Here is a 13,170-nt window from a genome sequence, read left to right as displayed (position 1 = left end):
GTCCGATCTGTCCGCCGCAATGTCGCAGTCCCACAAAAAAAATCGCAGATCGCCGCCATTACGCGTTAAAAAAAAAACCACCAAAAATGACAGAAATCTTTCCCTTTGTTAGTAAACGCAATAACTTTTGCGCAAACCAATCAAAATACGCTTATTGCATTTTTTTTTTACCAAACATAGGTAGCAGAAAACAAATTGGCCAAAAATGTTTTAAAAAATTGGTTTTTACATCTTTTTTGGGGGGAATTTCATATAAAAAAATGTTAAAAATATTGTTATTTTTTCAAAATAAACGCTTTTTTTTTGTTTATAGCGCAAAAAGTAAAAATCGCACAGGTGATCAAATACCACCAAAAGAAAGCTCTGTTTGTGGGAAAAAAAGGACGTAAATTTCGTTTGGGTACGGCGTCGCACGACCGCGCAATTGTCAGTTGAAGTCGCACAGCGCCGAATCGCAAAAAGTGGCCTGGACGGAAGACAGCAAAATCCTCCGGTGGTAAAGTGGTTAAAAAATTGCTATACGTACCTTTTCTGAAGCTGATCTGGTTCAGTCCCCAGATGCCGTGTGCAGGAGTCAGCCAACAAAATCGAAATATATTTTAAAACTTTTACCTTTTATTATTTTGTTTTAACCCTGCATGGTCTTCTTTAAAAAGCGCACACAGAAAGAAATACTTTGGCATCTGTCGCTGTCAGCTGTTTACAGACGAAGCCGTGTGATCGGGTCATAGCTCAAATGATAATCACATGATGAGGCATGACAAACACTAAATATATTTTAAAGGTTGTATTTTTTTTTTTTTTTAGAGCTGCACTAACTTCTTTAAAGTAAAAGTTCAGCCAAAAAGCAACTACAGTATTTAATCGGCGTATAACACGCACTTTTTCCTCCTGAAAATATAGTGCAGATAATGCATGTGGGTTATACGCCAATATTTAAAAAAAAACAAAAAGCTAATTGGGGTAGGGCGCCAGGCAGGGCCGATCCTAGGCAGAGGGGGGGGGGGTGCCCAGGGCCAGGCCAAGGGGAGGAGGGGCGAGCGGGAATCTCCGGCTTACCCCGCAGTCACTGTCATATCAAGTCTCCCGGCTTATGATAGACAGAACACTGGTCCAATGCCGGGACGTGTGGCATCTATCATAGGAGGCGGTCCAGGGGGCGGGACTTCAGATGACTGCTGGGTAAGTGGGAGAACCCCGCTCTGTGTAATCTGGCGGCTCTCCTCTCCCTGCGTTGATGGACACTGGTAAGGCTGCACTGATGGGCACTGATCAGGCTGCATTCATCGGCCCCAGTGAGGCTGCTTTCATTGGCCCCCAGTGAGGCTGCTTTCACCGGCCCCCAGTGACGCCGCTTTCATCAGCCCCCAGTGAGGCCGCTTTCATCGGCCCCCATTGGCACTGGTGAGGCTGCATTCATGGGCACTGGTGGGGCTGCATTCATGGGCACTGGTGAGGCTGCATTCATGGGCACTGGTGAGGCTGCATTCATGGGCACTGGTGAGGCTGCATTCATGGGCACTGGTGAGGCTGCATTCATGGGCACTGGTGAGGCTGTATCATGGACCCCGGTGAGGCTGCATTGATGGGCACTGGTGAGGCTGCATTGATGGGCACTGGTGAGGCTGCATTTGATAAAAAGTTCTGAGCTACCCTTATTTTGCTTCAAATTTCTTTATTTAAAAATTTTTCCTGAAACTTTCCTCTTAAAATTAGGGTGCGGTAACTGTAAATCTACTCGCAGCCACATTTTAAAACAAATCTTTCTAACCAAAAATCGCTTTACATACCTTTACTGAAGCCGATTCAGTCCAGTCTCCAACACCAGTGGGCAGGGGACTGCTGACAACAGTGGGGAAACGCCTGGGAAGTAACGTCATTCACCATAGTTACTATGGGGCTTCCTTTGTCGGCTGCCTCTCCTGCACCCGCCTCCACAAAGAAGCCTCCGCTGACAGCTCAGCGTGGGACCAGAGCGGCTGCAGAAAAGTATGTGTAGCGATTTTTGGTTTACAGGGTTAGATGGATTAGTCTTAAAATGTGTCTGCCAGTAGATTAGAGTTAGCTGGACTTCTACTTTAATCTCTTGCTGCCCACATGACGCATGTGTGCGGTGACAAAGAGGATAGACTTTGCACCCACATGCCGCACGTATTCGTCGATGGGTGCCAGAGCTTTCTGTGCTAGGAGCACACTCACTGCACGCTTCCAGCGCACGGACCGAGATGTCGAAGACAGCTCTCGGTCCATACTAATTATTGGGAAACTGTAGGACCGCCTCCTGATCATGTGACCACTGTGGTCACAAGATCGGCAGATCCTTTCTGCCCTTGGGCATACACACCCTACTAAAGGCACACCAGGGTTGGGTGGTTTGACAGACCCAACTGGGACAGGGGCTTTTGGAGGGCACTGTAGGGTAGCCTCTTGTCTACTGACTATGGGCTCTGGCATTTGAGGGAGCTACGAGAATTCAGGAAGATGTCCTATTATATAATGCAAGATGACAGGTTAGGAAAAGGATGCCATTATGGTCTCTGCCAACTTGAAACTCGGTGAGAAGGTAGATGTGAAAAGAAAGCTGGTTAATGAGATTTGGACAGCCCTGGGTCTTCTTGAATACTGGTGCTGAACTGTCCGGGTGGTCACTGACACCTAGGTGACTATTTGTTAGCTTATTGTTTAATTAAAATACTGTTTACATTAACGGTTCCTTAAATGTTCTAATGATATTACTGTTTACAGTTTGCATTGTTTAGGATAATGTGATCAAGTTCTTACCCGATCCAGTGTGGTATATATTCTGTGTGAATTTACAGTAAAGTTAGTTCGAGTTTGCACCTAAGCTAGTGTCGCCTAGTTCTTGAGTGCAGTTCTCAGCTAGAATATCTGATTCCTGGTTCCAGAGTGGACGAAGCTTTATCTTGGTGGAAGCACCCAGGCAGGGTGCCAGGCGGTCCATTACAGGCAGAAATAGGTTAACAAGTGCACACAGAAGGAAATACTTTGGCATTTGTCACCGTCAGTTTACAACAAAGCCATGTGATCACCAGTTCATAGCTCAAATGCTGATCCCATGATGGGAACACCATCGGCATGAGTGTGGTCTGCTCACTGCTAGATCAAACGCTGATTAGCATTTCCTCTGCACAGGGTATGCTGGAAGGAAACTTTATTCTGCAATGGCAGACGTGAATGTGAAATGTTAGACACGTCTCGGGACACATTTGATTCTAAGCTTTTCTACCCAGTAATATTACATGATACAAATATACGATGACACACATCAACGTAAGGACACATAAAATAGGATTACCTTACCAATGTATTTTTCTGTGTCGTCGGTCTGTCCGCCCGCCACTATCTTCCCGTCTTTGAGTAGGGATGCCACTCTTTGAAAATGTCGGTCATTAATGATTCTCCCAAAGTCTGGCGACTGCTTTGGATCTTCTCCATAGAACTCCTGGATGGTGGCCCGTAATGCCGCCACCAATTTTTCTTTAATCTGGTCAGAACAGAGGACGTAATCTGGCGACAGGCACGTCTGACCGGCGTTGAGGAACCGGGACCAGGCGATGCGCCTGGCGGCGTTCTTGATGTCAGAATCGTCGTGCACATAACATGGATTCTTCCCACCTAATTCCAGCGTTAGTGGCGTCAGGTATTTGGTTGCTGCCTGCATTACTATTTTACCTACATTTGGGTTCCCTGTGAAGGAAGAAAGTGGAAATCAGTGCCTACAAGTTTCGTCATCTCCTAATCTTTACTGTGAAACTTCCATAAGAGAAATATGGGGCTGACCACCTTTTTAAAATTGCTAGTCGCCTGGCTGCAGTGTTCATTCTGTGCTTTCAGCACTTAAATTCATGGAGATGTCCGTGACAAAGTATTGAAGCCAGAGGGTCAACATAACAACCAGGCAACTTGCACTGCCAGACCCCTGTCCTTAGCCCATTTGAGTCTATTTCCAGCTATCCTCAGCCCGGGCTCCTCTCCTACCATCTTTATCCTGGGCCCCTGTCCTACCACCCTCACGCAGGACTCCTGTCCTAAGCCCCTCAGCCTAAGAACGTGTCCTTTCACCCTCTTCTCTATGCCACCGTCTTGCTACCTTTGACCTGGGCTATTGTCCTGCCATTCTGTCCCTGGACCCCTGTCCCTTTCCTCTGGTCCAGAATTGCCTCCATCAACCCGGGACTCTGTCAAGCCACCCTCGTCCAGGGCCGTTGAGCAGCTATCCTCACTCAAACGTATACCCTACCCCCATTGCCCTAGGCCTCTCTCCTGTCATCTTCATTCTAAGTCTATATCCTACTACTCTCAGCCTGAGGTGTTGTGCTGACATGCTTGGCCTGAGCCTCTTGTCTTGCCACCCTTCACTTTATACCACTGGTACCACCTCCCTCACCCTAAGCCCATATTATCTCGCCTTTGCCTTGGGCTCCTGTCCTGCCACCCTAGCACTAAGCCCATGTCCTGTCAACACTATCTTGGAAATCTGTCCAGCCTCCATTGCCCTGGGCTCCTGCCTTGCCACTCTCAGCCTAGGGCACTGTCCTGTCCCCCTCGCCCTAAACCCATGTCCTCCCACCCTGCACTTTTTGCCACTGGCCCACCACCCTCAACCCTAGCCCATTTCATGTCACCGTTTCCTTAGTCCCCTGTTCTGCCACCACCTTCACCCTAAGCCCATGTCTGTCAGCGTTGTCTTGGGACTCTGTGTGGCCACCATTGCTCGGTATCCCTGTTCTTCCACCCTTGCCCTGGGCCCATGTCTTGCCACACTTTACTGTGTGCCACTGTCCTTCACCTTGCTCTGAGCTTATTGTCACTTTTGCCCTGGGCCCTGATCTGCCACTCTCAGCCTGTTGTCTGTCCCTCCTGCCCTGGGCTAATGTCTTGACATCCTTCACTTAATGCCACTGCCTTACCCCCTTCCCTCTGAGCCCATATTGTGTCACCTTGTCCTGCCACCCTCACCCTTGTCCATGTTCTGCCAGAACTACTTTGGGATCCTGTCCAGGCACTGATGCTCTGGGCCCCTGTTCTGATGTTCCTCATCCTGAGCCCAAATGCTGCCACCCTCACCCTGGACCCCTGTCCTACCACCCTATGATCCATAGAAAGGTTTCCTCTCCCTCAGCATGGTGGGATAGATGCTGTTCTATCAGACACATTTTATTATGTTTCTGGTTACCTGTAAAGAAAATATAATCAAATCTTTCTGTCAGGAGGCTCATAGATTCTTCCACCCCACCACAAACCACTGCGAAACAGTCCTGGAAGAGGAAGAGACAGGGGACAAAATCACTTAATGTGCTGTCGTTATATTATTGGTCTCACCATCTCAAGTGCCCACAGGTATAATATCGTCAATTTGGCCAGCTACAGCCAAAGCAGGAATCTGTACAACTAACTTCAGCAGGTGAACAGATTTTCAGAATGAAAAGTGAGGACCCCTAACAGATTATGCCCACCTCCAAAAGAAATGTCCCCCTTTATAGCTTCTCCCTCTCTCCTAATGTCTTCCAACACTATTCACTTCTGCAGCCCTTTTCCAAAGCTTCTCAGTCTCTACACCTCCTGCCACTTTTTTTTACCAAAACTGTTTAGTACTGCTATCCTCCAACTCTGGACAACCTTCCTCCAACACTGCTCACCTCTGCACCCCCTGCAATTCATTTCCTCCACGATTCACCCCTGCATGCTCTGCAAACCCTCCTCTATTACTGCACATCTCTACTCCCTATGCAACCCTCTTCTAATAATGCTTACCTGCTTTCCCTTGCACTCCTCTTCCAGCACTGCTCACTCATGCACCCCTCTTCTAGCAATGCTCACCCCGCATCCCCCTTAAAGCACTACTCACCCCTGCATACCGCTTCCAGCACCGCTCATTTCTGTACTCCCCTTCCAGCACTGCTCACCCCTAAACTCCCCTTCCAGCATCGCTCACCCCTGCACTCCTCTTCCTGCATCGCTCACCCCTGCACTCCCCTTCCAGCATCGCTCACCCCTGCACTCCCCTTCCAGCATCGCTCACCCCTGCACTCCCCTTCCAGCATCGCTCACCCCTGCACTCCCCTTCCAGCATCGCTCACCCCTGCACTCCCCTTCCAGCATCGCTCACCCCTGCACTCCCCTTCCAGCATCGCTCACCCCTGCACTCCCCTTCCAGCATCGCTCACCCCTGCACTCCCCTTCCAGCATCGCTCACCCCTGCACTCCCCTTCCAGCATCGCTCACCCCTGCACTCCCCTTCCAGCATCGCTCACCCCTGCACTCCCCTTCCAGCATCGCTCACCCCTGCACTCCCCTTCCAGCATCGCTCACCCCTGCACTCCCCTTCCAGCATCGCTCACCCCTGCACTCCCCTTCCAGCATCGCTCACCCCTGCACTCCCCTTCCAGCATCGCTCACCCCTGCACTCCCCTTCCAGCATCGCTCACCTCTGCACTCCCCTTCCAGCATCGCTCACCTCTGCACTCCCCTTCCAGCTTCGCTCACCCCTGCACTCCCCTTCCAGCATCGCTCACCCCTGCACTCACATTCCAGCATCGCTCACCCCTGCACTCACCTTCCAGCACTGCACACCACTGCACTACCCTTCCAGCACTACTCACCCCTGCACTCCCCTTCCAGCACTACTCACCCCTGCACTCCCCTTCCAGCACTACTCACCCCTGCACTCCCCTTCCAGCACTACTCACCCCTGCACTCCCCTTCCAGCACCGCCCACCCCTGCTTGCTCTCTAACACTACTTGATTCTTGCAACTTCTTTCCTGATTTCTTGCTGCTTATCGGTAATGGACTTAGGGTAGGACTCCTCCTCAGCGGAGGTACAGAGACCTGTGAGTGGTGCTGGTGGAGGAGCCAAATGTGGCTTTTATCCACAGCTGCCCTAAGCCTGTAGGCCAAACTGCAGGAAGAATAGCAATACCCAAAAGTATTATGGCTGGTGGGCAGATGGAGGTGCGGCAGAAGGTGATTACCCAACAGCCATGGGGCCAGGGACACCATTATTGAAAATGGGAAGGAGATTAGGGACACCATTGATGAAACACAGACGAAATTGGGGACACTTTTTACCTGGGGACACCTTCCTAAGATCGGAGACTGTCCCCAGAAACCAGGGATGTCAAGTCACCTTACAATATGTATGTGTGCGTGTGTGTGATGACCCCGTAACAACTGAGCAGAGGTTTTCTGCAGCAAACTGGACTACATTGGTTGCCATGGGGTACAACACATTGTCCCTGGATCTACCTAGTTGACATATTTCCCTTGATGTAGAGGGAATGGACACCAGTCTATGATATTCCAACAGTGTGATGTGTCCCCCTCACTCCGATATCTTGGTGTAAATGGTGCAATAATCACCTGATTAAGGTATTGGGCAAGACCTTCGGACAGAACTTTCTCCGTGTTTTGGCTGATTTCGGATGGCTTTAGGATGGCACAATTACCTGCAATAATGAAACAAGATCAGTTTATGAAGCTACAACCTGAGTGGAAAAGCCTGTCTCCTGCCAGCATGTGGTAGAAAAGGACCCATGCTGTGTGGAAGCAGGGGTCTCTCTACTAGGGATGGGCTCAAACGTGTTTAGTAGGGATGATCGAACTTTTCAAAAGTTCGGTTCGACCAGAACACCCGAACTTCCCGAAGTTCGGCCCGGTTTTCAGAACCCCATTGAAATCAATGGGACCCGAACTTCGGTAATCAAAAAACACCATTTTGAAGCCCTAAAACCCAATAAATGCCCCTAAAAAGTGCCTAGGGTTCTGGGTCATGCCCCAGGGACTATTAATCACACAAAAAAAGTTCTTAAAGATTTTCATTTTTTATAGAGAGCCAATTATTGAAAAAAATATTGAAAAAAAAAAAATTAGATCTCTTTGGATTTAGTGTCTGGGGGTCTAAAAAGTGTACCTGTGAAGTTTCAGCTCTGTAGCATGTCCAGAACCAGAAAAAAAAAAGTTTGTTTGTATTAGAATTGCAATAGAACAGGGATATGGCTCTGCTATTTTCACACCTTGCCGGTTTTGTAGCTGGCGTTTTTTTGGGCATTTTTTGGGCGTCTTTGGAGGCAGGCATGACATCTGTACTTCTGTGTAGGGGTATATATACACACACACTTATATGTATATATACACACATACACATATATAGGTGTGAAAGTAGCAGAAACCTATCTTATATACTGGGGGGCGTAGTCACTAATGATTGGCCTCTGGACCCCCTAGTCACTCCAATCACATTCCTAGCATTCTCCTGCCCCCTCAATTGGCTTTTACTGATGGTTCTGGTCCAATCACGGGCTTTTAAAGCCCAGTTCCTGTCCCATTGCATTTTGGTCGGTTCTGGTTGCCGAATTCCGAACTTTTTCAGCAAAAAGTTTGGAATTCGGCCAAACCTCGAACAGTCAATGTTCGGGTCGAACCGATGGTCGACCCGAACCGTTCGATCATCCCTGAGCAATCCCGCCAGGGAGCCTTCACTGCACACCACCAATCATAGGAAGTGCTGCCGGCCCGCAGCTGCATATACACATGCTGCCTATGACTGGCAGTGTGCAGTGACGGCTTCCTGGTGGGATTACTCACATGGGTTGGGACCAGGGCCGGATTAAGAGCATCATGGGCTTGGTGCTGAGGATTTTGAAGGGCCTTAAGGGCCGTGCCTTAGCATGCACCCTGAGGAAAAGGGGGGGGGGGCAGCTGCGCAGGGCTTAATACAACATGGGATGCCCTCTCTGAAGCCCATAAACACATCCATGCATCGGCAACTGTCCCTCTGTGTACGTCCTTTGTGCTGTGTGGGGAGGTTCTGAGGGAGCTGCCTGGGAAAACGTGCTTTCACTTGTAGCACAGAAGCCAGACTCCTGTGTTTGCAAGTGACAGTAAAGAGCAGTAACAGTGAATCTGGCCAGCCCGGGCCTATATTAAGGTAGGAGCCTGGAGCTGCAGCTCCAATAGCCCCTATGTTAATCTGGCCCTGGTTGGGACTACGTTCCAAGCCCATCCTTACTCTCTATAATGTCTGACATACCCCCTGCCGAGTCAGAGGTAGTTATCATGGAGCATGAGATTTACTGATTGCAGAGCTGTGGGCCTGTGCCGGACCTCTGCAGAGAGACCATTGCTTCCACAAAGACAGCAAGGGTCTTCTTCACAGGCTATGACTGCTTTCTAAGGGAAGACATCGGTAAGACTTTATACAACTTCTAAATTAATGCACCCAAGATGTATTTATCGGATTTAGTTCACACTGGTGCGATCACAGACATCGAATGCGATTTTCACCACATTGCTGTGCACATCCCATGCAATATCTGTGCGATGTGAATTCAGCCATACAAACTGTATGGCTGAAATTGCATTGTATTTATATAAAATAGTGCAGGACCCTTTTTTAGTCCGCACTGGAATCGGATGTCTCCTCTGCCCTTAAAAGCATTTGATCACACCAAGATCGATTTTCAGATGCTTTTCTATATTAAAAATGACACCGTTTACATCCGGGACAACTGGAAGTGACAAAGTACAGGTCACTTTTGGTTTCCCTGATCGGGGACCTTCCGTTTCTTGAACAGCTCTATGGCATGTCAGGAGAAGCACTGGCTTCAGTTCTGGGTTCTCCAGTGGGACAGAGAGGCACCGCCAGGCGGTGGGAGGGGGGGACCGATCCCATTGCCTGCAAAAGCAATCCAGCGGCTATTTAGCTGCTAGGATGGCTTTTACAAAAAAGCCATCTACCGGCAGAAAATATTGATTCCCGGGATGATGCCTGTAGCTGCAGGCATCATGCCGGCATACCACTGCTGCAATGTTAAAAACATAGCCCTGATCGGGGACCTTCCGTTTCTTGAACAGCTCTATGGCATGCCAGGAGAAGCACTTCAGTTCTGGGTTCTCCAGTGGGACAGAGAGGCGGTGGAAGGGGGGGGGGGGGACCGATCCCATTGCCTACAAAAGCAATCCAGTGGCTATTTAGCTGCTAGGATGGCTTTTACAAAAAAGCCATCTACTGGCAGAAAATATTAATACCAGGATGATGCCTGTAGCTGCAGGCATCATGCCGGCATACCACTGCTGCAATGTTAATATACATATTGTGGTCTTCAAGTGATTATTCTAATGTTGCCATGCTGTTAGGACTTTTATCATGGACCATGCATGCAAGGGATTAATACTGCTGGCTTCTCAGGTCTGACAAACTACACTGATGAACCTACCAGCAGCTATGGCCCCAACCAGGGGGATAAGAGTCAGCTGGACGGGGTAATTCCAGGGGGAGATGATGAGTACCACACCAAACGGCTCCTTCCGAATAAACGCTGAATCCAAATACAAGGCCTGCAGGGAGAGAAAGAGGAATCACCCTTCATCAACAGACGATATGATACATTGAGGAGATACCAGACGTGCCAGTGCCGGGACAAGTTCTTCTAGCACCCAGGGCAAAGATGCCAAATGACACCCTTCCCCCCAATTGTATGAGCATTATGAGCCACCAAAAATCTGCCCCCCCCCAATAAAAACGTAAGTGCTAATCTTCAAAAATCTCCCCCCCCCCCCCAAAATGCCCCTCTTCCAGTACAAATCCCCCCCAGCTCAAATCCTCTCCTTCGCAGCACAAATCCTATACCCTCCAAAATTCCCCTCTGAGGATATATCCTCTCCCCCACTAATCCCCTTCTTCCAGCACACCCCCCCCTCCTCCCCCCAATCCCTTATCCTAGCACTAATTCTCCCCCCATGTTTCCCCCCAGAACAAATCCCCCCCCCAGCTCAAATCCTCTCCTTCCCAGCACAAATCCTATACCCCCCAAAATTCCCCTCTGAGGATATATCCTCTCCCCCACTAATCCCCTTCTTCCAGCACACCCCCCCCCTCCTCCCCCCAATCCCTTATCCTAGCACTAATTCTCCCCCCATGTTTCCCCCCAGAACAAATCCCCCCCCAGCTCAAATCCTCTCCTTCCCAGCACAAATCCTATACCCCCCAAAATTCCCCTCTGAGGATATATCCTCTCCCCCACTAATCCCCTTCTTCCAGCACACCCCCCCCCTCCTCCCCCCAATCCCTTATCCTAGCACTAATTCTCCCCCCACGTTTTCCCTCAGAACAAATCCCCCCCCCAGAACAAATCCTCTCCTTCCCAGCACAAATCCTATACCCCCCAAAATTCCCCTCTGAGGATATATCCTCTCCCCCACTATTCCCCTTCTTCCAGCACACCCCCCTTCCTCCTCCCCCCAATCCCTTATCCTAGCACTAATTCTCCCCCCATGTTTCCCCCCAGAACAAATCCCCCCCCCCCCCAGCTCTAATTCTCTCCTTCCCAGCACAAATCCTATACTCCCCAAAATTCCCCTCTGAGCATATATCCTCTCCCCCACTAATCCCCTTCTTCCAGCATACCCCCCCCCTCTTCCCCCACAATCCCTTATCCTAGCACTAATTCTCCCCCCACGTTTCCCCCCAGTACAAATCCCCCCCCTGCTTTAATTCTTCCCCAAATCCAAATCTCCCCTTCTAGCACAAATCCTACACCCCCAAATTGCCCTCTGAGTATAAATCCTCTCCCCCACTTATACCCTTCTTCCAGCACACCCCCCCTATCCCCTATCCTAGCACTAATTCTCCCCCCACGTTTCCCCCCAGTACAAATCCCCCCCCCTGCTCTAATTCTTCCCCAAATCCAAATCTCCCCTTCTAGCACAAATCCTACACCCCCAAATTGCCCTCTGAGTATAAATCCTCTCCCCCACTTATACCCTTCTTCCAGCACACCCCCCCTATCCCCTATCCTAGCACTAATTCTCCCCCCACGTTTCCCCCCAGTACAAATTCCCCTAATCATCCCTACTAGCACAAATCCTCCCTACCACTACCAAATCCCTCTTCCTTACACAAATCCCCCCCTCCCCCTCCAATTCACCCCTTCTAGCACAATCTTTCAAATCCCCAACATGCCCAGGGCAGTTGCCCCTCCTGCCCACCCCTTGTCATGGTCCTGAGGCATGCATCATAGAACAGTTGTTGAGGCCTCACCATATTCGTGGAGACTGGCTCATCTTTCATCCAGGAGCTCAAACTATTTATTGCCAGATTAATCTCGTTCTTCACCAAGCTCAGTTCCGTGACCTCCCCTTCAAATGATGACTGCAAAATGAGAGAAGACCCCTGGGATTACCAGTTTGGAAAAGCCCAATCACAAGGCCTGTGTTAACGGTCTTTGGGCTTGCGTTGATGAGATATTTCTAAAATCAGAATTTATTGACAGATATATTTAATCTGCAGTTCACCTCTTTCTGACCTGCTTCAATAGGATTTTGCATTCCCATAGACTTGCATGGGATTGCAAAATCTACTTGAAGCAGGAGAAAGCCTGCCGACACAGCCCCTTAACCACTTTACCACCGGAGGATTTTCCTGCTTTACCTCCAGGCCACTTTTTGCAACTTGGCACTGCGCGACTTTAACTGACAATTGCGCGGTCATGCAACACCGTACCCAAACTAAATTTATGTCCTTTTTTTTCCCCCACAAACAGAGCTTTCTTTTGGTGGTATTTGATCACCTCTGCGCTTTTCATTTTTTGCAATATTAATAAAAAAAAGAGCGAAAATTTTGCAAAAAAAAATTGACATTTTCTACTTTGACAGTTAAAAAATATCCAATATATTCAATTTTTGTCATATATTTAGGCCAAAATGTATTTAGCTTTAGGTCTTTGACAAAAAAATTCTCAATGAGCGTATTTTTAACCGCTTTATGACCGGAAGGTTTTACCCCATTCCTGACCAGGCTATATTTTGCGATTCTGCACTGCGTTACTTTAACGGACAATTGCGCGGTTGTGCGACGCTGTACCCAAATTAAATTTATGTTCTTTTTTTCCCCCACAAATAGAGCTTTCTTTTGGTGGTATTTGATCACCTCTGCGATTTTTACTTTTTGAAAAAAAGTGAAAATTTTGAAAAAAAAAAAAAAAAAAACAATATTTTTTACATTCTGATATATAACATTCCCAAAAAAAAATTTAAAAATCAAATTTTTTTAACATTTTAGGCCAATTTGTTTTCTGCTTCATATTTTTTGTAAAAAAAAAAAAAAAAAAAAATCACAATAAGCGTATTTTGATTGGTTTGCGCAAAAGTTA

The 13,170-nt window shown here is 48.5% G+C and overlaps 1 protein-coding gene across 1 annotated transcript in view; it reads right to left on the bottom strand.

Moving 5' to 3' along the window:
• Positions 1-13,170, bottom strand: part of LOC309545659 (aldehyde dehydrogenase family 3 member B1-like) — a 43,276-nt gene that overhangs the window by 19,241 nt on the left and 10,865 nt on the right. The window contains 5 exon segments of the mRNA XM_082244930.1: positions 3,322-3,708; positions 5,198-5,279; positions 7,382-7,467; positions 10,237-10,357; positions 12,060-12,170. Of these exon segments, the coding sequence (XP_082101056.1) occupies positions 3,322-3,708; positions 5,198-5,279; positions 7,382-7,467; positions 10,237-10,357; positions 12,060-12,170 (787 nt within the window).

This window comes from Pelophylax lessonae (assembly GCF_965119305.1).
Source record: "Pelophylax lessonae genome assembly, chromosome: 2".
Taxonomy (NCBI): domain Eukaryota; kingdom Metazoa; phylum Chordata; class Amphibia; order Anura; family Ranidae; genus Pelophylax; species Pelophylax lessonae.
Note: the sequence above shows the minus strand (reverse complement) of the source record. Positions and strands in the feature narration are given on the sequence as shown.